The 24,859-nt window shown below is 37.0% G+C and overlaps 5 protein-coding genes across 5 annotated transcripts; 3 read left to right on the forward strand and 2 right to left on the reverse strand.

Moving 5' to 3' along the window:
• Positions 1 to 4,612: 4,612 nt before the first annotated feature.
• Positions 4,613 to 6,120, forward strand: LOC111441495 (homeobox-leucine zipper protein HOX11-like). Its single transcript, XM_023078519.1, has 4 exons — positions 4,613 to 4,969; positions 5,060 to 5,334; positions 5,424 to 5,503; positions 5,789 to 6,120. The coding sequence occupies exons 1-4, from the start codon at positions 4,639 to 4,641 to the stop codon at positions 6,111 to 6,113; spliced, it is 1,011 nt and encodes a 336-aa protein (XP_022934287.1). The 5' UTR covers positions 4,613 to 4,638; the 3' UTR covers positions 6,114 to 6,120.
• A 3,277-nt stretch (positions 6,121 to 9,397) lies between these two features.
• Positions 9,398 to 12,152, reverse strand: LOC111442266 (protein trichome birefringence). Its single transcript, XM_023079588.1, has 5 exons — positions 11,053 to 12,152; positions 10,547 to 10,739; positions 10,259 to 10,452; positions 10,027 to 10,185; positions 9,398 to 9,953 (listed from the first exon to the last, which is right to left on the reverse strand). The coding sequence occupies exons 1-5, from the start codon at positions 11,949 to 11,951 to the stop codon at positions 9,617 to 9,619; spliced, it is 1,782 nt and encodes a 593-aa protein (XP_022935356.1). The 5' UTR covers positions 11,952 to 12,152; the 3' UTR covers positions 9,398 to 9,616.
• Positions 12,153 to 15,886: 3,734 nt separating this feature from the next.
• Positions 15,887 to 18,175, forward strand: LOC111442448 (probable L-type lectin-domain containing receptor kinase S.5). The gene has a single exon (XM_023079889.1). It carries the CDS (start codon positions 15,939 to 15,941, stop codon positions 17,976 to 17,978), a length of 2,040 nt encoding a protein of 679 aa, XP_022935657.1. The 5' UTR covers positions 15,887 to 15,938; the 3' UTR covers positions 17,979 to 18,175.
• A 706-nt stretch (positions 18,176 to 18,881) lies between these two features.
• On the reverse strand, positions 18,882 to 20,862 carry LOC111442335 (activator of 90 kDa heat shock protein ATPase homolog 1-like). Its single transcript, XM_023079704.1, has 3 exons — positions 19,787 to 20,862; positions 19,309 to 19,388; positions 18,882 to 19,201 (listed from the first exon to the last, which is right to left on the reverse strand). Exons 1-3 carry the CDS (start codon positions 20,666 to 20,668, stop codon positions 19,108 to 19,110), a joined length of 1,056 nt encoding a protein of 351 aa, XP_022935472.1. The 5' UTR covers positions 20,669 to 20,862; the 3' UTR covers positions 18,882 to 19,107.
• A 191-nt stretch (positions 20,863 to 21,053) lies between these two features.
• LOC111441503 (DNA-3-methyladenine glycosylase) lies at positions 21,054 to 24,319 on the forward strand. The gene is made up of 6 exons (XM_023078530.1): positions 21,054 to 21,473; positions 21,723 to 21,794; positions 21,895 to 22,018; positions 22,977 to 23,046; positions 23,890 to 23,947; positions 24,027 to 24,319. Exons 1-6 carry the CDS (start codon positions 21,075 to 21,077, stop codon positions 24,033 to 24,035), a joined length of 732 nt encoding a protein of 243 aa, XP_022934298.1. The 5' UTR covers positions 21,054 to 21,074; the 3' UTR covers positions 24,036 to 24,319.
• The last annotated feature ends 540 nt before the right edge of the window (positions 24,320 to 24,859 follow it).

A 24,859-nucleotide genomic window follows, 5' to 3' on the forward strand; every position in this document is an offset into this window, starting at 1 on the left:
AAAAAAAAAAAAAAAAAAAACCCTTTCTATGTTGAATTGACCATAGAAAAATAATTAAAAATGTAATTTTATAGAAGAAATTACAAGTGTAGTATTTTAATTAAAATATATATATATATATATATAAACGTATTCATCATTGACGTTATAATGATAATTAGATGTTTTTTTTTTTAAACTTATGGATAATCATTCCTTTATAAACCAATGTTGAACTCGCCAATGACAGCATTCATTGTGCTTTTTGTAATATTTTATCGCTATTGTTTGTCATTATCGAAAAAAAAAATAATAATTATAAGCATAAATTCCATAATTAATTAAAAATAATAATTCTTACCCTTTATTTTAGCACTTCGAATCAAATAAATAAATAATAGCCATCTTATTATTAAGCTGAGATTATTAAGAAAAAGAAGGAGTGCCAACGAGGACGTTGGGTGTCACAGTCATGCTTGTCTAAGGCATGTCGCCCATGGGTGCATGCCCGTGATACGCCGAAACCTTTGCCTTGTACTATTTTATTGCTTTCTTTTACTGCCTATTTCTTTCTTGTTTTCCTTAAGAGTATGATGTTTCGGCGATGTCATGGCTATGCCTAGTAGACATGAAATGTCTCAAAATGTACTATAGGGGAATACGACTAGTTGTCAACTTCTCCCTACTCGATAGTTATATGCAATAAGTCGTTGTTGCCTTTTTGCTTACGTTCCCATATAACACCAATTTCAATTTATCTCTCTTTCCAAAACCTCTCCCTTTCTTTCTAAAATCTTATTTTGAAATCAAGACCCGAAGTTTGTATTCACGTTGCCCGACCATAGGCAACGTAACTTGAAGTAGGCTTGACCCACTCAGTGCTGAGAGTGGGTGCCGCACAATCGCCAAATCCGCTGCCTAGAAACCCGATTGTGATATTGGGCATGAAAGGGGTGGACACCAAATGGTGTGCCAGCAAGGACATTGAGTCCCAAGGGAGTGGACACTAAAAGGTGTGTTAATGAGAACACTTGACTCTAAAAGAGCCGGATTGTGAGATCTCACATCGATTGGAGAGAGGAATGAGTGTCAGCAAGGACGCTAAGATCCCACGTTCTAGATCGTGGAAATCTTTTCCTAACAGACATGTTTTAAAAATTTTAGAACGAACAATATCTACTAGCAGTGAGCTTGAGTTATTTTTTATGATTTTGAGTTATTAAAAAAAATAATAATAATAAGAAAGAAAAAATGGGAGGGCCCATGGGAAGTCGTTGGGGCGACCAAATGAGTGGGAGAAAGGCATAAGCCTATGATTGATTCATTGTCAAAACGTTGATTAGGGAATGTGGGAAAAGAAAATGAGTACTTAAAGAGAGAGAAATTGTGGGGGTAGTAGGGGTAACCCTACGGCCTAGGGCTGCCTGCCCTTCTTCCATTGGGACGCTATATCCTACAACTTTTATTTATTTATTTATATTTATATAAAAAGAATTAAATAATTTCTCTCTCTAAAGCTTATCATTAAAGCCTGCATGAGTTCAATTATTGCAATGATCCCAAAAGCATGACATATCTGACCTCGTCACATCCCCTGGATCCACTCCCCAACGCCCTTTCTCATTTACTTTTATACCCCCCATCTCTTCACTATTTATTCACCTACCCCCCTAATTTCTCTATTTACTTATGTGCCCCTCTCTCGTCTCGACTTCCCATTCAAATCCTTAATTATGTTACGTTTTATTATAATGGACGGTTTGAGATTATTGGATGATGAAAATCCTACGTCGGCTAATTTAGGGAATGATTATGGATTTATAATCAAATAATACTATCTCCATTGAAACGAGGCCTTTTGGAGAAGTCTGAAGCAAAGCTATAAGAGCTTCTACTCAAAGTGAATAATCTCATACAATTGTGAAGAGTCGTGTAGTGTCCTTAAACGGAGAGGGAGAGCGGCCATTGGATACCCTAATGGGAGTAGGGTTTTGGGGTAGTGGGATGGGGAAGCCTACACTACACTCAAAATGATACAATTGCTTTCGTGAAAAGACATTTATACCCTCTTCCTCTTCCCCCTCCAAAAAAAATAAAAAAAAGACCACTTGCATTGGACAGTGTAAAGACATGGTCGCCTTGTCTGCCCCAAGTCAAACATCTTATTATTTGGTCAAATCTCGTGCTAATCTCTCTTTCTCTCTCTACTTTTTTTTTTAAGCAAAAAAAAAAAAAAAAAAAAAGGAAAAATTTCTCCCAAAAATATTATTTTGACAATTCTAACCCCAACATGTGGAAGATGATGTCTTGGAAAGTCTGCTTTTAAAGCCACCCTATCAAAATTAATTTATTTTATTCCAAAGTTAAATTATTAAATAACCCATATATTTACTCCAAAAATACATAATATTCACGTTTCAATTTTATTTATTTATATCAATAAAATAGCTCAAAATTATTTCGACCTATTCAATAATTTTTTTAAATAATATTTCAATAATTATTCAAACTTATTCAAACCTCAAACGAGGAGGGTCGTAAATTAAATATTTAGTATCGGTAGATAAAATAGACAAATAAATATGTACTTCACAATTATACAAATAGATTGACGTGATGTAATAATGATCCGAGAAAATAATTGTTAGATCACCTTTAATAAAAAAAAAACTCAATAATATAACTATACGAAATAAAAGAATTCCAACGTTAAAATTATTAAATAGGAATAATGAATTTAGAGACACCTCTAATATTTTTTTAGACCGTCTAATAAAAAATATTTAATAATTAATTAAAATTAAAAGAGGAGGGAATTTGTGATGGGTTTGGTAAGGGAGCAATTAATGAGTTTGATAATAAAATAAATATTTATGTAATGATTTTGGGTGGCTGGGTTGGTGAGAAAAACAATAATATTAACAGCTAGTAATTAATAAATTGATTAAGAAGTAATAAATTTCAATTACGAAAATATTAAATATTAATTACTTAATCATTTATATTGAAGAAAGTCCCAAGTCAAAGATGGTTATGTTTCTGTCAAGCCTTGTGCCTGTCCTCTCATAAATACATTCTCATGATTTTTAATAATCACTTAAATATTTTATTTTTTATTTTTCTCTTATTAAATAATAATTTAAGTAAGGTATGATTTATATAGACATTTTGAGTGAGTTGGTTCTCTCCGATATGCGACTCGAACAACCCTAATAAACCTAACTCAAATTTGATTTGGTGTGAGTTTCAACGGGTGTACTCGTGTAATAAATATTATTATTATAATTATTGAATGAATTTTAGGTTTGAAATTTTAAATCGAATAAATTGAATAATGGGGTGAAATAAATGATGAAATAATAATGTTGATGTTTTTATCCTCTCACATTAATTTATTGACATAGAATATATTTGTATTTATTAGTTTGGGAACCAAGCCAAGCTAACTAAAAATAATTTCTTTTGGAAAATTATTTTGTTGGACCACAAGAGGAAATAATAATTTTAGAAAATAAAAATATTTTTTTTTAATTTTATATTTCATAAATCAATTTAATAAATTATATAAATATTTGGTAGTTTATTTTCTAAAAAAGTTAAATATATAATTTTACTTGTCTAACTACCCTTGAACTAATCGTGGTAGTTAATGAAGTAATTAAAATCGCAAATAAATGAATTGAATACGTCGTAATACTAATTTATAAAAATACTCTAAATTTCACGCTCAACATCGAATAATTACTACACATACATAAATAATGTGTATGTTTTTTTTTTTTTATAAGGACTCGTATTGATAAATTATAACAACTTAAATCCACCACCAGTTGATACGGTTCTCTTTAAGTTTTCCCTTCAAGATTTTAAAATGGGAGAGGTTTTCGCACGCTTACGAGTAATGTTTCGTTCCCCTCTATAACTCAGGTGGGATCTTACAATTTTCGCTGGGGCACTGTTCAGTGTGTCTAGCTTTGATGTCATTTGTAACAGTCCAAGTTAGTCGCGAGCAAATATAGTCATTTTTAAGCTTTTTTCAAAAACTCTCTCTACTATGAGATATTTCATATCTTATAAGGAATGTTTTTCATATCACTCGTGGGCAGTATTGTCTTTTTTGGCTTTTCCTTCAAGGGTTTTTTCTTGATGTTCTAAAACGTGTCTATGTCTACTAGAAAGAGATTTCCACACCGTTATAACAAATGGAGATATTAGATGCGAAGTATTATAAATAAAATGAAGAGAAGAAAAAGGAAATATTTGATGAAATTATTATTAACCCATTTGTAAGTGTCTATGAACAGAACATAAACATTCAACGTTGTCAGCTCTGATTAATACCCCACTTGAGATATGTAAATGTCCCAATACTTTTCTTTTTGTTTTGTTTTTTTTTTTTTTAAAATTTTTAATCTCTCTCTCAAGTCTCGTGTATGAACCGCTGTATAATTTAATATTTTCACGTGCACTTCTCAATCTTCTTTTGTCGGTCAATCTCACTCTTCCATCTCAAAAAATAAAAAAAAAATAAAAAAACCAAACAAAAAGATGTCTTTTTTTTTTCTTTTTTTTTTTTTTTAAATTCATCTCGCATTTAAAAACCCTCTTCGCCTTCTTCTTTCCTTTTAACTCTGCCTTTCTTTCCTTCTTCCTCTGGCAATGGAGTTGGGTTTGAGCCTCGGCGATGCACCCATTTCCAATAAGCCATTTGGGTTTCTCTCTAATGGCGTTTCTAAGCTCTCCTCTTCTTCTTCTTCCTCTCTAATGGCTTTAGGGTTTTGTGTCGGTTTGGCTCATGATTCCGCTTCCGGTTCCGGCTCCGGTTCGCCTTCTGGTTCGGTTCACGACGACGACGATGAAGAAGAAGATGATAATCATGATCGGACAATGGTTCTTTCCGGTTCGGATCCGCCGGTTCAGCTGGATCTTCTTCCTTCAGCTCCCGTTCCTCGTTCTTCCCATCTCCGATTTCCATGGCTTTCCGATCACTGTAAACACACTCCCCTTCATGGGTTTCCTTTAAAAATCGAAACTTTATCATCAAAAAATGATCTTTATGTTATTTTTATTCTCGTTGCAGTAATCCCAGAAGGAGAAGAAAGGGTAGCGCTGGATGTAAACCGCCGCCCTGCGGTGGCGGCTGCGGAGGAGACAGAAGACAGGGCGGCAGTGACGGCGGCGTTGTCATCTCCGAACAGTACGGTTTCGTCTTTCCAGATGGATTTTGGGGTCAGAGCTTCCTCAAGAATCAGCGACGATGAAGAAAATGGGTCTGCAAGAAAAAAGCTTCGACTTTCTAAAGATCAATCGGCTTTTCTTGAAGAAAGCTTCAAAGAACATAGCACTCTCAATCCAGTAAGCAAAACCCTTTAATCTTTAGCTTTGATTTTTAAAACCCTTTTTGTAAATTGTGAGACCCTAATGGTTCCCTTTACAATTTGTAGAAGCAGAAGCTAGCACTAGCCAAGCAGCTCAACCTCCGACCAAGACAAGTGGAAGTTTGGTTCCAAAATAGAAGAGCTAGGTACGCTATAAATTTTTGTTTCCGGGTTCTGGGTGTCGAACATTATTGGGAGGGAGTTCACACTTGCTAATTTAGAGAATAATCGTAGATTTATAAGTAAGCAATACATCTGTCTTCGAGTAAAGCCCAACACATGCTAATTTAGGAAATGATAGTAAGAAATATATTTTTGTTGCTACGGGTCAAAGTGGACAATATGACAATTGGGTTCGTAACATTATTACAAATTCGGTTGGAAATTCATTAAAAACACCAAAAATTTGATGTTTTTATTTTGTGTTGTAGGACAAAGTTGAAGCAGACAGAAGTAGATTGTGAGTATTTAAGGAGATGTTGTGAGACATTGACAGAAGAGAACAGAAGATTACAAAAGGAGCTTCAAGAGTTGAGAGCTTTAAAAACATCTCAGCCCTTTTACATGCAGCTTCCGGCCACCACTCTCACCATGTGTCCGTCCTGCGAGCGCGTCGCCACCGCCACTCCCGCTGCCTCCGTTGCCACCAAAACCACCGTCACCGTCGCCACCACCGCCCCCAACCCAGCCGCTCTATGCCTTGCAAACAAGGCGAGGATCTTGCCATTTCCTCATTTGCATCAAGCTGCCTCATAAACCCAAATATTAATTACAAAAAGTTGGATTTTTGTACATATTTTAATTTGTTTTGGATCTGTTTTTGTCGTCTCCAGCTTTTAAATATGGATCTCTCCCTGTTCTTCATCAGTTCTTGTTCTTGCATGCATGGTTGCAGGTTCTTTTTGGGTTACACAAAGTATTGAGCTTTGGGAGATGTTATATTTTATGGTGTATTGTTATTTTTTATTTCAAACCATTATCAAACGAAACAAAATCTTTATTTTATTTCTTTCTCTCTAATCTAAATAGTCAGATGAACTATGTTTAAATTGGATGTTTAAATTGGATTAAGATAACTTTAATTGAATAACTCGAACGGATAAGATTAGATTTTTCGACTTTGACAACATTAATCATATAGGAAGATCTTGAAATTTGTGATAATAATGATAATAATAATCATAATTAAGAATTGATTGAGAAGCAAGGAGAACTTGGAAGGCAAGCAAGAGGCTACAACCATACTGCCAATGGACATAATAAAACCCTAAAAATGAATATCAAAGCCAATCTCGAGGCTCTTCCATTGATGGCCTGCAACGAGTATGATCACGAGCTCATGATTTAATTCTTTGGGAGACAAAAACTTGAAGATGAAGCAATAATCGTAGATGTGATAGATGAGTTTAACGACATGATATTTTATTTTAAGGAACTAAATTGTAATTAAGATTAAGGAACAAAGAGTTCCCTAGTGACATTGGTCAAATCTGGTGTGACTTTTATGATCGATAGTTGACTTTTAAAGTTGACTTTTTTTTCCTACAATCATTTCAATTTGAAAATTATTAAACGAAATCAAAATTGGATTACATACTATAATGAGAAGGTTTCATTATAAATCTCATAATATCATATATCAAATATATATCACTAATCCACGATCAAAAGTCAAAATTCTGACATGATTAATTCGGAGCCTTCCTTCGATTCTTTTTCTTCTTTATTCATATGATTTTTCCCTTTTGACATAATTTTTTCAACTATTCTTTTATGCGTTGTACTAACATTGACTTATTTGACACGTAATTGAAATAGAACGGGTCGTTTACTAACATATTTTTCAAGATTAGTATTCGAGCATTCAGATGAAATTAGTGGATAAAGATAACTTTTTTAGTAGCCAATTTCGATTTGAGTTTGAGTTGAATCATAATCATGTCAACTCATGTCCTTAGCACTTTATCAAAAGGTCTCAATTTGCTTCAATCCATTAGGGAAAAAAAGTCAACCCTTGTTCCATTTTCCTTGTAATAGTAGCCAACCTAGAAGCTTCATGATCAAACAGTTTGACCTTCCTTTGACTTTCCACTAGAGTATTTTCTTTTTTAATTCTTTTAAAAAAAATTATATTTTTTCATTATATGGGACGGGAGCCTTCGATCTCGAGAACCCCGCATCAGAAAAATGAAGAAACTTCACATTCTTTATAAAAATATACGAATTACTCCTCTCGTTGTCAACTAATTTTAGGATAGAATCTCATGTTCACGTACGTTCATTCTAAAATTGGGACCTGATCTAAGAATTTAAACCGACCATTCCGTCGATCCGAAAGACCTCACATTCGACACATGGGTTACTTCTCTTGTGTCAATTAATTTTGAGTAGAATTAAAAATGATTTATTCTAGTCAAAATCGAAAATACTCCGACATTGTATTGAATGGGCCGTAGTTGCTGATAAGCCCATAAATTTAATCGAAGGCCCAATTTCAATGCTACTTTTATTCCATAGGCCCAATCCATAATCCAAGTATCCCATCCTTCATTAATTCCAACCACCCTCATATTATTAGACAATTATCCAAATACCTATAAGGGCATTTATGTAATTACATGTATTTAGGGTCTCTCCCTCTCTCCTCTCCTAAACTAGATCTATGAAGTTTATTTATATACGTAAGAGTATAGTTAGGTAGACTGATTTCGCATTCAGAGATCGTTCTTCACGATTTTGGTGTAAGAATAGATCAGTATAAAAATTGAACGGGAAAGGGATTCGGGTGGGATCGTAGGTAAGGATGAAGAATATAATTTTTATCCCGATCCTATTTATATAATGAAAGAAATCTCTTTCCACTCCTTTCTATTGTCGGCGGATTTATTATAAATATTAATTGTGCTCAAATTATTGTAATGGTAAGGTAAATATTAATTAATTAAAAAAAGGGTGAATGGAATAAATAAATAAAAATATGTGGTGGAATAATTAAAGGGGCATTGGCCGACAAAAATAGGAAAGACATGTGGGAGTGTGAGGCCTAGAAATGTGGTGTCCAAAAATAAAGCGGACGCCGACAGCCGCGTCCAGTTTCTTACGCAATTTACAACACACAACAACAATAACAATAATGTTGTAATTGATTATGATTGGTCCAAATCTTTTATTGTGTGGATTAAAGTTAATTTTTTTTAAAATATATTAATATCCTTTGAATTAATAACATTTTCAATTTTTAGATTTTGAAAAAGTTAAAAATAAAGAGTTTTATGATTTTTTTTTTATCTATTTTATGGATTTTAATCTCCAAAGATGAAAAAGAATTATTATCTTTAAAATAAGAAATTATGGATTTTATTTATTTATTATTTTGAAATAAAAGAAGGCTTAGCCCCGCGTGAGAAAAGGGCAAAAAGGTAATTAATTATATATAGTTCTAAGTCATTGTCATACGGACCATGTCACACTTAGGAGTAAAGACGGTTAGAAAATTAGAATAAGACTTAGAGATTCAAATGTTTTAAATATCTTTTCAGTGCATAAATTCTACTTTAATCTAAATTTCGTCACTAAACAATTATTTATTACTCTCTTAAATCTACTTATTATTTATTCTAAATCACTAGATACTTATATGCATCTGCTAGCAAGCGGTTTACAGTAAGAAGCGCTTCGTTTCCCTCTCCAATCAATGTAAAATCTCACAATCTACTCCCTACTCTCCTTGGGGGCCAGCGTCTTGTTGGCACATCACCCGATGTTTAGTTTTAATATCATTTGTAAGAGCCCAAAACCCACCACTAACAAATATTATCCGTTTTGGCCCGTTACGTATCGTCGTCACGATTTTAAAATGCATTTGCTAGGAAGAGATTTCCATACTCTAATAAGAAATGTTTTGTTCTGCTCTACACTCGACATGGAATTTCATAGAAGTCTAACTAAAATGATCTAAGTTCTATAGTAAAGAGCATATTCCTACATAATTTAAAATTTACAATTGGTAGCCACCAATAACCATAGAAGAAGATTTCAGCTGATCCTCAAGAACACAAACTTCGTTTCTATATCATCCTACTCTCATTGATTATTGTAGAACCAAAAGAATTCATATCAACTCTTTGTTGTTTGATCCTTTTCTATATGATTCCAAAAAAAATTCAGAAAAAAAAGAAACGCTAATCTTTTAAATCTTTGATATGATATGAACTTAACCCAATAAACATATGTACTTACTTTCTTTTCTTTGTGCCTCTTTATGTTCTTCTTTGCTGTTTCAATAACAGTTCTGCATATAGAATCTCATTCCATGTATCAGGAACACCAGGAAGACACCAATGGCTGCAGTCCTGGAATCTCAATGGCGATCTCCTCTCTTCTTCCGTTAGCTTTTGCTTCCGGTAGATCGACGGGTGCCCGTCCTTCCGAAAATCCGTCATCTTCGTAATGTTTAGATATGTGACATGAGTTTTCATCCCTCTCAATACCTTCTCCAGAACAACCATCTTCTTCGGATACCGTCGCAGATATGTCTCGTTCTTGATCGGCTCAATCGCACTGTTGCATTGTCCACCGGAGTTCCACTGGCCTCCGCTGTTGAACACAAATGATTCATCATTCAGCAATGGTCTCATGTTTGATTGTTTCTATTTGTTTGTTGTTTTACCTGAAATGGGTTGCTGAGTAGCCCCTGAAGAACACAATGGACTTCATTGGATTTATGTTCTTATCAACCCATCTCGCCCACGTCGTCATAGCCTTTCGAAATGCCTCAAGAACATTCAAATCTTCATAAACATGGCTCCCTTCTTGGTAATAATCCTTCCTGCATTCATTCAACATAGCTCAACTCGTCAAAACTCGAACGGATTCACTTGAATAACACAATTGGCACTTACCCTTTTGCAGTTTTGTCATGAGTCCACCAGTGACCAGTGTTGAAGACAATTATATCAGCTTCTTTGTACTGATCGGACGACTTCCCGACCAAATCGAGACGCAACGTTTCCTTCTTTTTACCGTTCTTGTCCGGTGTCTCCCATTCTCGGACTAAGAAGGGAGACACAAAGAACTCTACAGTGAAGTTATAATCCTATCGAGCCAAAGACAAAGAAACAAACCCATCAAATGAATGAGTATTCACCAAAAACAAGTGCTTGGAAGAACAAGTAGAACACAAAACCAACCTTAAATATGAAAGAGTAGGCTGCTTCCCCTCTGAAAACCTGCCTTCCATTGGCTTCAAACACCTTAGTTTGATCTTTAACAGAGTTTCTTAATATACAAACAAGCGATTCCCACATGTTTCGATTCAGCGAATCGCCCACGAAAACTAATCTCTTCCCTTTCAACATATCCAACATTCTACCTCCATCCAACCTACATCACATTATTGTGTAATTGGAAAGTTAATGAGTTAAGAATAAGAGGAATCGAAAGTGCGATCTTCATTGATGTTCATAGCAACATAATAGGGAACATATCATTTAGAGTTCATTAGGGATTCTTGGCCACTAAACATAGAGCTGCAAACAATCTTTTGACACAATTCTGATTGGTTAAACTAGATCCAGCAATTTCAAATGAACATAAACAATGAAGGAATGGCTAGAAGATCAAAACCCAAGAGCCTATAATCCTGTTGATTGCTTCAAATTCATCAAAAGAACTTAGAAAAAATTTATGATCATACCTTGGGAGATCGCACTTCTTGGGCTTCCATCTAAGTTTCTGATAATTCTTATCAGGCCTGGCATTCAAATAGCAATTGAATTGTTCATCAATCAGCAAACAAGAACCAGGTTTATAAAGTGGATAAGAATCATCTGGCACCCATTCTCCATCGAAAAAATCACAATTCTTCAAAGACTCGAACCAATCATTCTGGTTCACAGATTCACCAGAATCTGAATCTGAATTCGTCGGTACATTCTTCTCCACCGCACTAGAACTTCCGTTCTTCAATGGATTCGATTTCAGCACCGAACCATTAACCTGATCATCCACCACCGGAGGGGATTTTGGCGATTCAGTTCGATTCGAGTTCGTAACATCAGGAACCGGTGTAGATTGAGTGTCATTCTTCACTGTTCCCCTCGGCTGTTGAGTTCGAGGCGGAGGCGAAACTGCAGAATCCAGCGTCTGATTCCCAGGCGGTGGACTGTTTACCAGTACCGATTCTTCCGTACGGTTCTTCACACGCGGCGGCTCTTTCTCAACAGTCGACGGCCGAGGCGGAGCCGTCACATTACTAGATCTAGGCAAATCACCCTCCGGCGCCATAGGAGGGATCGCCGGATTACTCTGCTGGACTGAACCGTTAGGAAAAAGGTAAGAAAGAAATCCAGAACCTCGATTAGAGGAATTAGACCCCACAAAGTTCCTCCCACTGAAAATATTAGAGAAGGAAGGCAAATAGGAAGAAGTAGAAGAAGAGTTAAAAGCCAAAAAGGCCGTGAAAACAACGAAGGCCAACATGAATCCATAAGCAAAAGCCATAGTTCTCCTGGTTTTAAGAATGGAGAAGAGACTCTTCACGTCTGATACCAGATTTCCGCCATTGATGAGCTGGTACTTCGTCACTTCAGCCATGGCGGCAGATCGAAGAAACAGAACCACCCAGTTTTTCTGCAACTCCGACGAACAAGTTTTTTAGAGAGAGAAACAGTGGTGAGTTTTAGAGAGAGAAGTGAAATCCGTGACTGAAAATCACAGTCCTCGAGTCGATCAATTGGGAGGAAGACGATTGTTTCAAACGGATTTGAAAGAGGAAACTCGTCAAATTCACCAAATCTAAATCCAATTAAATTTTTCTAAATTATTTTCCCAAAATGCTTAAATTACTATCATTTATAACTACCCATAATCTGGCGTTTAATTACTCTATTGCCACTCCCTCAAATCCGTTACCCCGTTGAGTCATGTTTGTAAAGTGATCCTGCTCGTACACGGAAGGACACGTGTCGTTTCTTTATATTCTTGGATAATAAATATTTTATATTTAAAAAAATTGAAATCTAAAACTAAAATAAACCCCAAAATTATCTAATAACTCCAAATTTTCCCTCCCGGGAATCTTGGTTATAATTTCTAATCAATTTAAATAATTTTGATTTAATTCTAATTTTTTAAAATAATAAATCATAAATGTACTCAAAGAAAAGAAAAGAAAATAAAATAAAATAAATATTTTTTTAAAGTATACTACAAATGTATATATATACATATATGTATATATGGCGTGTTATCAATGCGTGAAATTATTGTTGGCTTTTGCTATAAATAAGCATATAATGTAATGATGACAGATCAATGATTCATATCATTAATAACTTTAATTAATGACGTGGACCATTGAGATTAATAAATTATAAAATATATTTAAAAATTTTAAATTAATTATATTTAACCTTATTTGGATTAAATTTAAAATGATACAATCAAATGTCTAATGATTATATTTGGATTAAGTGATAAAAAAAAACGAGGAAATTACAATAATGTAATTATAATTTTGAAAATAAAATGTTTTAATTAAAAAAATTATTGACTTATCCCTTTAAATTTACCGTTTGTAACATTGAATAAAATTCACCTTCCATATTTTTTACTTAATTACCACTGACTAAATAACTGCCTTTTAAAATCAATAATTAATTAAACTCGCGGTTTTTTTATTCCGTACATATTGTGCCACGCGTACGAAGTAGATCGAACTGTTGTTTTTTTTTTTTTTTCGGAATGAACGGTGGAGATTGATTTGAAGCGCCGTCCAACTATATCGACGTGTTGGACGGTCACATGTTGTTGCGTGACAGTAGGGTACAGCTAGACTAACCAAGAGTCTATTTTTGTGCTTGGTATTGGGAATCTCACAACAGTACAGGTGTCCTTGTATTAAATAATTGACTAAATTATAAAAGAATTATAATTTTAAATTTTTTTATAATATTATTTTTAACTTTTGAAACATTTATAAAAAAAATAACAATAATTTTGCACAAAAAAAAACAAACGTAATTTTACTAAAATTCATCGGTGTTTTTTTTTTCTTGATTAAATTAGATGAAAGTCTAATTTTTTTTTATTCCAAATTTTAGGGAGTGAATTAATATTAGTTGAATTATTTTTATTTATTTTCGGAAATATAATTGCTTTATTATTAAAATTGAATGAGATAATTAATTAAAAGTAATATAGGTGGGGACCACCAAGAGCATCCGTACCGTGGAAATGGAAATTTTTGGGAAAAGCGGTTTACGCGTTGGTCACCAATACATTATTGTTGGATTCGTTGCATTTAATGATGTTACGATTTAGTTTGTCGGTGTTCAATTTATGAATTATTAAATCCTAATAAGATTTTAATAATACTTATAAATTCATTCCAAACCTTATAAATACTCTCACAATCGAATTAGGGTTTGGAGCTCTTCGCTTCTTGATCGATCTATCATTTTCTTGTCGTTTGCTCGATTTTCGTAAAACACTCATGTTTCGCCTCGCAACCGTTGCATGCATGAGGCCGCCAAAGAAGAAAGAACACCATGCAACTAGTTCACAACGATAGAGACGATTGGTTCGACGTGCATAGCTAGTTTAGTTTAGATGCCAACAATTTAGGGCTAACTCAATCCCGTTTGTTGCTTCTCGATCCATTCAACATAATTCTCAATGGGTTTAGTCCTAATCCAATTGGGTCAAGTCAAAATCTAACTAATTCAGCTCAAATTTCAATTAATTTTACAATTTTCTTATCGGTTCATGTTAGTTTCCCTTCGATTTTGAATAGTTTCGAACATTTATATGAAGTTTAAAAGTCGAGACATTTTATGGGTATGTTCCGATACTATTTAGATTACATTGAGCTCCAAATAGTTATAATAATGTATCATGTGTATATACATATATGTATCTATAGTGTAACGATCCAGATCCACCGCTAGCAGATATTGTATTCTTTGGGTTTTCCCTCAACCGCTCCCAGATATTGTCCTCTTTGGAATTTCCCTCGAGGTTTTAAAACGCGTCTGCTAGGGGAATGTTTTCACACCCTTATAAATGGTGGTTTGTTCCTCCTCCCCAACCAATGTGGGACATCACAATCCACCCCCATTCGGGGCCAGCGTTCTCGCTGGCACTCTTTCCTTTCTCCAATCAATGTGAGACCGCCCCCCAAAACCACCCCCTTTGGGACTCAACGTCCTTACTGGCACACCGCCTCGTGTCTACCCCTTTAGAGAACAGCAAGAAGGCTGACACATCGTCCAGTGTCTGGCTCTGATACCATTTGTAACGACCCAGATCCCCCGCTAGCAGATATTGTCCTGTTTAGGCTTTCTCTTTCGGGCTTCCCCTTAAGACTTTAAAACGCGTCTGCTAGGGGAAGGCTTCCACGCCCTTATAAATGGTGGTTTGTTCTCCTACCCAACCAATGTGGTAAATCACATATAGATAGATGATAGATAGACACACACATATATCTAATCTCGAGAAAAATGAGATTTCATAAAATAAGAGAATTAAAGTTTTACATTTCTTTTCGATATAAAAGTAAATTGTCCACAAAGACAATGATAAGATGTTTGAAATTCACACAAAAAGTACGCAACTTGTGTATAGTCAATTAGAGCGTTCGTTGTGCAAGTTGAGTCGGTAGTTATATAAAAATATTTTAAGAAAATGTTGATAAATTAAAGCGGTTAGTGCTAGTGAATATATTAATCATTAAAAAACATTTGATAAAAAAAAGTAAATTTATGCTAAAGTGGTTAATCAAGATTAAGAAATTACTTACCTATTTAAACGGTAAAAAATGGTAAAAAGAAACATAATTTAGCTCATATTTAATATGTGTTGGTTAATAAATAGGGATTTGGAATTATTTATTTATTTTTATTTATTTTTAGAATTTGAAAATTGGTCTCCAAAAGAATTTTCAGTGGGCAGACGGCTGCAACGATGAGGTCAATCAAAGCGGCCCCGGCTAACTCCCAACCCAATGTTTTTTTTTTTAAAATAATTTTTATAATTATTTATTTATTTATTTATTACCACTTGTATATTTTTTATTCTAAAAACAATGGCCGCCATATATTTTTAAGGGCAAGGTAGGTTTTTATATTTAAACTAATTCTTCTCACGTGCGCAGACGCTATCATAGTTTTACAAATAATTCCATAAAATAACTTTTTTGAAATTTTTTTTTGAATAAAAATATAATATTTTAAAATTTAGAGACCCAAATGAAAACTAAGCTTGAACGGTAGGAACAGAACATGAAGTATATGTTTTAGTTCAATGAGCTATACTCCAATAAGTGAAATAAAAAATGTAATTGGAGTTCGAATGTTGGATCTAAAAATGGATTAATTACGAATTTCCTTTATGTTTTTCAATGGAAAAGAAAAGATTGAAAGCAAGAACACGACCGCGAGCACCACGACCACATGATCCTATGGTCAATGGAATGTGTGCAACGTTCACACCAAATCTAAGACCTGTATCGTCCCATAATTCTCCATCATCAAAGCCTAAATTTGAGAAATTTTTAGTGGGTTTCGAAGCTTTCACTTCGCCATGGCGTCCAACAATCCCCCTACTCTTCTTCTTCTTCTTCTTTTTTCCGCCATTTCTGCAACTCTTATAACTCAAGTTTTCACCTTCTTCATCGATTTCCCCCTTGCCACTAACTACGACCAGCTCGCCACTCTCATATGGACCTACGATACCAGCGTCTTCCATGGCCAAAACGTGCGGCCCCCACTCCCATCGGAAGTTCAGTCCATCCCTAATGCCTCTGTTCGAGTCGTTTACAATGAGACGTTTCTGCTCAGAAACAGAGATAAAGCGGCTACGTTTATAGCTAATTTTGTGCTTAATTTGGGATCGGAGGCGAATTCTTCACCGGCTGGAAATGAAGGGGTCGCCTTTATTCTCACGCCGGAGCTTGCTCCTCCGGCCGGTAGCGAGGGCCAGTGGCTGGGGATTGCTAATACGAAGACGAATGGGATGGCGGAAGCTAGAATATTTGCGATTGAATTTGATACGAAGAAGAATTTTCCAGGGGATGTTGATGGGAATCACGTGGGGTTGGATTTGAATGGTGTTGACTCTGTTTTGCAGGTGCCACTGTCGGGGATTGGAGTTAATCTTTCGGGTACGGCGGATGTTTTCGTCAGAGTTGATTTTGATGGCGAAAATATATCGGTGTTTGTGTCTTTGTCGTCTAGATTGGAAGATCAATTGAAAAGCAGAGTGATTTTTCATCCCCTGAATCTCTCGTTTCTTCCTGATGAGGTTTATGTTGGCTTCTCTGCTTCAAAATTCGATTACAGTTCACAGCTAAATTGGATAAAATCATGGCAATTCTCCGGCGATGATGTCGGCGACGTGGAATCCAACAACCATCGTCGATGGGTCAATATCGCCATCGGCGTTGGTGTCAGTGGAGTTGTTCTATTACTTGGGGTTGGATTTCTCTGGTTTTGGATCATGAAGAAACGAAGAAGGGATTTGGAAGAAGCCAACGACGGAATTGAAGATCAGCTTCAAGATTTCTCCATAGCCCCACGAGTTCAAAAGTTCAGATTTAGAGAATTGAAGAAGGCAACGGATAATTTCGACCCCAAGAACAGGCTCGGGAGAGGCGGATTTGGAACGGTTTACAAAGGAAATTTGACGAACAGAGAGGTCGCCGTGAAGAGAATCTCGGAGGATTCTCGTCAAGGGAAGCAAGAATTCATAACAGAAGTGGCAACAATCGGCGGCCTCCATCACAAGAACCTCGTAAAGCTAATTGGGTGGTGCTACGAGAAGAGGGATTTTTTACTTGTATATGAATACATGCCAAACGGCAGCTTGGACAAGTTGATTTTCGGCGGCGGCGGCGGCGATAGTGGCTACGTCGATTACAGGTTCTCCACCGGACCCAATTGGGAAATTAGACTGAGCATAATTTATGGGGTGGCTGAAGCTCTGGATTATCTTCACAATGGGTGCGAGAAGACAGTCCTACACAGAGACGTGAAGTCTTCAAACATAATGTTGGATTCGAAATTCGAACCAAAACTGGGAGATTTCGGGTTGGCTCGGACAATTCGTCGAACAGAACAGACGCATCATTCGACGAGAGAGATAGCCGGGACACGAGGGTACATGGCGCCGGAGATTTTCCTGACGAGCAGGGCGACGGTGGAGACAGACGTGTATGCATTTGGAGTTCTAGTTCTGGAAGTGGCATGCGGGAGAAAGGCAGCGAACCCGTCGGAGATAGGCGGGAACTACGACGGGGATATTACGCATTGGGTGTGGGAGTTTCAAGAGAGAGGGGAAATAGTCAAAGCTGCGGATGAAAGGATGGCAGGGCAATATGAGAAGGAAGAAATGGAGAGGATTTTGGTTTTGGGATTGGGTTGTTGCCATCCGAATCCGCATCAACGGCCGACGATGAAAAACGTTCTGCAAGTGCTTACAGGGGAAATGAATCCACCGACACTGCCTCATGAAAAGCCTACGTTCATGTGGCCGGCAATGGCGCCGTCGTCCAGAGATGATACAGACAGCTCTGTGAGAGAAACCCAATTCGCCGATCAATTGACAGAGCTTGTTGGGAGATGATTTAAACATGGAAGAATCCCCCCTTCTTCGTAGCCTTCTTGTTCCTAAACTTCTTTCGTACACTTGGTGTGGGAGTTTATGGACAGAGAGATTATGTATAATTTTGAGGCATAGATCTCTTGTTTGTTGTGTTCAAATATTTCTGAATTTGGGTATGTTTCAATCAATGTTCGAAGAAGCCTTAGAAAGGAAACTAACACACACTCTTTCATTCATGATTCTGTTCTATTTAATGACATAATCAACCTTCAAATCAGAACCTAAAACAGCCAAAGATAGCCACCTATGGAACATGAGGTAACCTACAAGAAGAGGGCGTCCAATAAGACCAAATGAGTACTTAGAAAAAGGATTTGACACTAAAATCCATAGTTAGTAGCCACTTCTCTCTAATAGACGAGTTTTAAAACTTTGCAGAAAAACCTAAAAGAGAAAATCCAAAGAGTACAACATCTACTATTGGTAGGCTTGAGCTGTCATAAATGATATCAGAACCACACTGAAACCCTAAATGGGGTGGATTGAGAGATACCACGTTGATTAGAAAGGAGAAGGAAGCATTCCTTATTAAAGACATGAAAACTTCTCAACATCTACTGACGGTAGGCTTGAGCTCTTACACAAGAATGTAAGTAATAAATTCACAACCCAAATATAAATTCAACGCTGCAATCTTTCCAACCATATAAACCTATCATGTGATCCTAACACCTCTTCTTAGTAGACTGGGGCCTCTATTGGAAGCTTCTGAAAGTCTCACAGTCATTTAATGAAAAACCAAATGCTTGCAGCATTAATTCAACTAAAGCTATTAAAGGGAAAAGAATGCATTCCTTTGGCCACAAAAACATGGATGAGATTAACAAGACAGATTATGAGAGTTACAGAGAACAAGACAGAATGTGATAAAGAGATGACAATTGTATCTCATTTATGTCAAAACTCAGAATCCAACAATGAATTTTCATTCTCAAATATGGATGGAAGACAGCACATACTATGAGCACAACACCATCATCTGACAATTGAAAAATGAAGCATTTCAAGTAATTTTAATTCATGAAGATATGCAAATGATAAGCTTCTTCATAAGTCAAAGGACTGGACTCTAGTGTAAGACAGTACCCCATCACATTCCAAATCCAAAAACTGCTCTGATCTTATGGAAAATAAGATCCCGCCAGCCCCTCTCTGTGTTCTCCACTACAGTTGCGTTCCCATATCTATTTCAAACCAAAAGATGAACAAATTAGCTAACAGAACCACAGAAACTGAGATTGAAACTTGTAAAAGTAAAAAAGATGTCAACCATTTGATCAGAAAAACCAACCTGTCCTCCTCAGGCACGTCGGAATGTACCAACTTCACAACGGTAACCCCTGGCTCGGGCTCATCGAATGTCAACTTCACCTGCACATACCATTTTCAGAACCAATTTAGCTTTGATGATATGTTGGATTAATCACCAGAACCCATTAAACGAATCCATACTAGCAAAAAAACACCCTTGAATTGTAGGAATTTTCTACTGCTATAATGCCATACGTGATTGGATGTAGCTACAACAATTTCATAAATTTGATCAACATATGACAAACTATAGCGTTAACAAAGGGCAAAGTAAAATTGAAAGTTGTAGAAATGAAATGATTATGAGTTGTATCCGAATATTCAACCATCCAAATTATCAGCCCTTTCAAACAAAGGATCGTCAAATTTTACCAGTAAATGTTCCCTAAGGTATACCAGAAAACAGAGCATTGAGAAGGAGATGGGTAAAGAAGAGTGGAACAAAATTGAAAGCTCACCGTGGAATGAATGCCGTCAGGCCAGCTTCCGAATCTCCATTGTTGCACAATCAACTTCCCCTCTTCCAACTCCAAGTTCTTCCCGGTGACAGACCCATCAAATATACTGATCTCTCCACCGACTTCCTTGCTTATTTTAGCATTGCTCTGAGTGAATCCTTTCCATCTATTGTCGTCCATGAGAATTTCAAACAGAATGTTTGCCCTACAACTAAACTTCTCGGTCAGAGTTATTGTCTTAAACCCTTCCTTAGCTTTCTTCTTCTTCTCTGCCGCCACTGCCGGCTTTGGCGCCACAGGGGTTGCAGGGGCAGCTGCCGCCGCCGCAGATTGATTACTCTTCGGCGCCACCTTTTTGGCCTCCAAATCATCCTTCGCAGGCCCACCCTTAGCCATACTCTGCACATACAATCTCACCTTCTCCAACACAATCGGCTTCCCCTTAGCCAACATAGCATCCTTCATTCTCTTCCCAATCGGCCCTTCGTCCTGGACAGAAACCCTAACTTCAGGATCCTCATCGGCGTTCTCATCGGAAATGTACGGAATCTCCACAAGCCCATCGACCTTCTGCACAGATTTACCGGCGGAATCCTTGGCCTCGCCTACCCAAGAGAGAGTGACACTAAGTTCATAACCAGGAATGATCTTCCCCTTCCGAATATTGACATATGCTTCGCCATCGACCTTGTCCACCTTCTTGGTTTTGATGAAAAGGCCGCCCTCGCCGTCGAGAAGGGGGAGGTTAGAGAAAAGCTTAGACATGAAATTGCGGGACCATTCGAGACAATCCGTCTCAGCCCAGTGCCAGTTATGGACATTGGTGCCATCCTGACGTTCTTCGACGATCCACCGCTTGTCGCCCTCGCCGAACTTGGCCATTACCGGAGCTTGGGAGAGGGAAAATTACGTCGGAGAGATGAGAAAGAGAGAATTTCAAGCGGGTTCAGAGAGATCTAAGCGAACGAGAAGTAAGGATGGAGGAAGCAATAAAGGGAACCCGTAGAGTTCGGAAGGTTCTCGGCGTAGAAGTCTCTAGAACTATGGCGGCACATCGTCGTTCGGATCAAAAAAATAGGGTTCCTATTCATGGAAATAATATTTAATTTTGGTCACGTTATTAATTTTTACCATAATTGGGGCATAATTTTAATATTTAAAAATATTGGACAAAAAATTTAAAATTTATTTTCTAATTATTTGATTTTAAGTTAAATTTGTATATATTAAGAAGCCGTTGACAGTTCGAGAAAGTCAAAACCCGCGAAAAAGGTCAGACTTCCGCCGAATGTCTACAGCTCTGACCAGGCACCCATGCTCTCTCTTGATTCCTCAATCCCCATTTCAGATTTTCGCTTTCTCCCTCTCCTGCAAAATGATCAAACCTCATCGATTCAAGAAAGTCGCCGACCCCAAAACCCCCATTTCTTCAACCGTGCTCCGCCGTGAATCTCAAACGAGGAAGAAGAAAAAATCAGGGCATCGCCCCAAATCGGTGACCATTCGTGCCAAATCGAAGCCCGCGACCGACCCACAAACCCAAATCGCTGAATCCTCACCCTCTTCCTCTTCCGAGGGATTCACGATCCTCCCCAAAGAGTTCTTCCTCGTTGACGCTTTGGACCTCGCCCCACGCTTGCTCGGAAAGCTCCTCAGGAGAGACGACGTTGTTCTTCGGATTACTGAGGTATCCGTTCCGCGTTCTTTCTTGTATTTGTAAAGCCTGTGCGTATCCATTTTTTCTTTCTGTCCAAGTCACTGAGATAAATGCACACAACCTGTTTGATTTTTTGTCTGTTTAAATACCAAGTTACTGAAATCTGTTTTTCTACTAATGGGAGTTGGAATTTTCATGCTGATATTGTGATGATATCTTGGATTTGTGAAAAAGTTGTATTGGCTTATTGAGACCCGACCATTGAAATGATTCTGATAGGTAGAAGCTTACAGACCAAATGATTCTGCTTGTCATGGTCGGTTTGGTGTCACAGCTAGAACAGCTCCAGTAGTAAGTACTTTTTAGCTGAACTGATTGCTGATGGGAAAATGAAGAATGGGATGTCTACTTCTTGTAGATGTTTTCATAACCAAGTTGTATGGATTTGTAGTTTGGACCGGGCGGGCATGCGTATGTTTATCTTTGCTACGGTCTCCATATGATGCTGAACGTTGTTGCCGATGAGGTCGGAATTGGTGCTGCTGTGTTAGTCAGATCATGTGCTCCTGTCAGTGGTAACTTTCTAGCCTGCTTGTACCTAAGTTCTTTGATCTAATGTTTGACACAGTTTTTCGAAGCCTGAATTCGTATAATGTGTGTTTGGATTGTTTAAGAGTAGGTTATACAAACCTGAGCTCATGTGATTTATCTTTAGTTTGTGGCTTTATCATTTGTTGAAGTTAGTATATTGTACAAATGTAAGTTTAAAACACGACTTCCTTTCACATGGCCAACCTGTGAGATTAAAGATCCGGTAGCTTGGAACGAGCTAACCGAGCTATCAAATATAGGCAAAGTTCTTAATTCAAGCTTACACAAACTTAACCCATGAGCAACCTATGAGATTTCACATCGGTTGGAGAGGGAAACGAAATATTCTTTATATGTGCATGGAAATCTCTTCCAAACAGACGCCCAAAGAAAATAATATGTGCTAGAGGTGGGCTTGAGCTGTTATACAACCACCTCTAGATGCTTTCCCTGTAGTCTGGAGCCCATTGTTTAGTCAGCACCCAAATGAAATTGTTTTCTATTGTTGGTTAGAATTGTTTCGTAAAGGTCCATTTCTGCTTCTTGGAGCTGGCTGTAAACGAGGTTCATCTAGAATCAATGTATTGTTTTTCGGTATGTCATAGTTAGAGAATATGTGAATTGTTAAGACCCGTTTGAAAATTATGCTTGTTTTCTTATCCTTTCTTTACAGTAGTTTTCAGTAAATTGTCAGGTCCCACATCGGTTGGAGAAGGAAACGAAACATTCCTTATAAGGGTGTGGAAACCTCTCCTTAGCATACGCATGTTAAAACCGTCAGGCTGACGGCGATACGTAATAGACCAAAGCGGACAATATCTGCTAACGGTAGACTTGGGTTAATACAAATGGTATCAGAGCATCCATCGTTCTTGATTGGATGTAACTTTTCACTGTAGGCTTTCATAATTGCATTGTTAGATTAATGTAAACAATATACAGGACTGGAGACGATTCAGAAACGGAGAGGTCAGATCACAAACAAGCCTGTTCTTCTTACTGGGCCGGGAAGGTAAGGAAATACGTTCAATGCCCCCTCCCAAATCCTTCCCTATGCGTTTTATTTATAGAAACAGCTTATTTCGTCCTAAAGATGAAACTAATGGACTTTCCCTAGTTAGAAGTATGTGACCACCAAACGATGACTGCATCTCAAAGATGAACCCATAAACTCCTCGCGTTTCCTTCGGGAAAGAAAAATGCCACGGGGTGAATTTGGAGCATTTAGCATATAACAGCCGAAGCCCATCACTAGCAGATATTGTCCACTTTGGCTGGTTACATATCTCCGTCAGCCTCATGATTTTAAAACGTATCCGTTAGGAAGATGTTTCCCACTCAGGGCCCAGCATCCTTGCTAGCACACCACTCAGTGTTTGGCTCTGATACCATTTGTAATAGTCTAAGCTCACTGCTAATAGATATTATCTACTTCGGCCCGTTACGTATTGCCGTCAGTCTTACGGTTTTAAAACGCGTCTACTAGGGAGAGGTTTCCACACCCTTGTAAGAATACTTTATTCCCCTCTCCAACCGATATGGGATCTCACAATATGGGTCAAAGTAGACAATATCTACTAGTGGTGGACTTAGGCCGTTACATGACATGAACATGAACATGTGCATTTGTGATCTATTGCTTCTATGAGGCTGAGTCTGGTTAATCTTAAAATGTCGAGGGGAATCATATCATTGTAGAACTCGTAGAAGATTTGTTTGTTTCTCTTCTTTTGGCAGTGAAATATTGTAAAAGAAAAAACCATCAGAGTTGAAAATGGTTAATATTGCTCTGTTAAGAAGTCATTTTACATCTGATATCACTACTTACCAAATTTATTTCTTACTTTTCTCAAAGGTTGGCCAAGCGCTCGGGTTATCGACAGAATGGTCTAACCACCCGTTTTACGCTCCCGGTAACTGTCATTATAATGCTTCTACCTGTATGCCCCTCGAAGAACTCTGTCGTATGATGTATGTATGAATGTGTTTTAGGTGGCTTAGAACTCCTCGACGCTCCGGAGCCAGAGAACATCCTAGTAGGTCCTCGTGTTGGAATTGAGTATGCGCTGCCAGAGCACGTGAATGCTTTGTGGAGATTTGCCATTGCAGGAACTCCATGGATAAGTGCTCCTAAGAACACTCTCAGGCCATCCTGATAGCCATCCTGATAGCAGTAGATGGAGCAATCTGTTGTGTTTAGAATTATTTTGTATCACTGAAATTGGATTTGGGAATGTTCTTTAAGGTATATGATTTTAATAGTAGATATTCTCCACTCTTGCCCACTACCCACTACGTATCGCCGTCAGCCTTACGATTTTAAAACACGTCTTTCAGTGTTACGCAACGGAATCAATACTCATCTAGATACTATCTTTTTTAGGCTTCCCTTCAATGTTTTTGAGTTTTTCTTTTAGGTTTCTCTATTACACGTCACCTCACACTCCTAGAAATGCTTCATTCCCCTCTCCAAATGGAGGATCTCACAATCCATCCCATACGGTGCCATTGTTCTTGATGACACACCTTCTATTCGGCTTTGATATCTTTTGTAACAACTCAAACGTCTCTCTCTCAAAAGTTTTATTATTAACATTATTTTTTAAGTTGATGTCTTTTCATTATTTTATTTTATTTTTTATAAATTTTGAATATAAATGTGACAAATGGAAAATAATACGACATGGTGAGAGGATGAGACTTTACGACCCCGAAAAATAAATAAATATATCTAAACCATTAAATAACTTAAATTATATGAATATATATATATATATATATATATATATATATATATATATATATATATATATATATATATATAT

This window comes from Cucurbita moschata, unplaced genomic scaffold (genome assembly GCF_002738365.1).
Source record: "Cucurbita moschata cultivar Rifu unplaced genomic scaffold, Cmos_1.0 Cmo_Scf00004, whole genome shotgun sequence".
Classification (NCBI taxonomy): Eukaryota; Viridiplantae; Streptophyta; class Magnoliopsida; order Cucurbitales; family Cucurbitaceae; genus Cucurbita; species Cucurbita moschata.

Bases quoted from the DNA above. Each gene is read 5' to 3' on its own strand.
- LOC111441495 (XM_023078519.1), top strand. From the start codon at position 4,639: ATGGAGTTGGGTTTGAGCCTCGGCGATGCACCCATTTCCAATAAGCCA. The intron at 5,335-5,423 runs GTAAGCAAAACC...TACAATTTGTAG, and splicing joins AACATAGCACTCTCAATCCA to AAGCAGAAGCTAGCACTAGC. The intron at 5,504-5,788 runs GTACGCTATAAA...TTTGTGTTGTAG, and splicing joins TTCCAAAATAGAAGAGCTAG to GACAAAGTTGAAGCAGACAG.
- LOC111442266 (XM_023079588.1), bottom strand. From the start codon at position 11,951: ATGGCTGAAGTGACGAAGTACCAGCTCATCAATGGCGGAAATCTGGTA. The intron at 10,740-11,052 runs GTATGATCATAA...AATGTGATGTAG, and splicing joins AAGAAGTGCGATCTCCCAAG to GTTGGATGGAGGTAGAATGT. The intron at 9,954-10,026 runs GTAAAACAACAA...TGTGTTCAACAG, and splicing joins TACTCAGCAACCCATTTCAG to CGGAGGCCAGTGGAACTCCG.
- LOC111442448 (XM_023079889.1), top strand. From the start codon at position 15,939: ATGGCGTCCAACAATCCCCCTACTCTTCTTCTTCTTCTTCTTTTTTCC.
- LOC111442335 (XM_023079704.1), bottom strand. From the start codon at position 20,668: ATGGCCAAGTTCGGCGAGGGCGACAAGCGGTGGATCGTCGAAGAACGT. The intron at 19,389-19,786 runs GTGAGCTTTCAA...TGGTATGTGCAG, and splicing joins CTGACGGCATTCATTCCACG to GTGAAGTTGACATTCGATGA. The intron at 19,202-19,308 runs GTTGGTTTTTCT...GGTTTGAAATAG, and splicing joins GACGTGCCTGAGGAGGACAG to ATATGGGAACGCAACTGTAG.
- LOC111441503 (XM_023078530.1), top strand. From the start codon at position 21,075: ATGTCTACAGCTCTGACCAGGCACCCATGCTCTCTCTTGATTCCTCAA. The intron at 21,474-21,722 runs GTATCCGTTCCG...TGATTCTGATAG, and splicing joins TTGTTCTTCGGATTACTGAG to GTAGAAGCTTACAGACCAAA. The intron at 22,019-22,976 runs GTAACTTTCTAG...AACAATATACAG, and splicing joins ATCATGTGCTCCTGTCAGTG to GACTGGAGACGATTCAGAAA.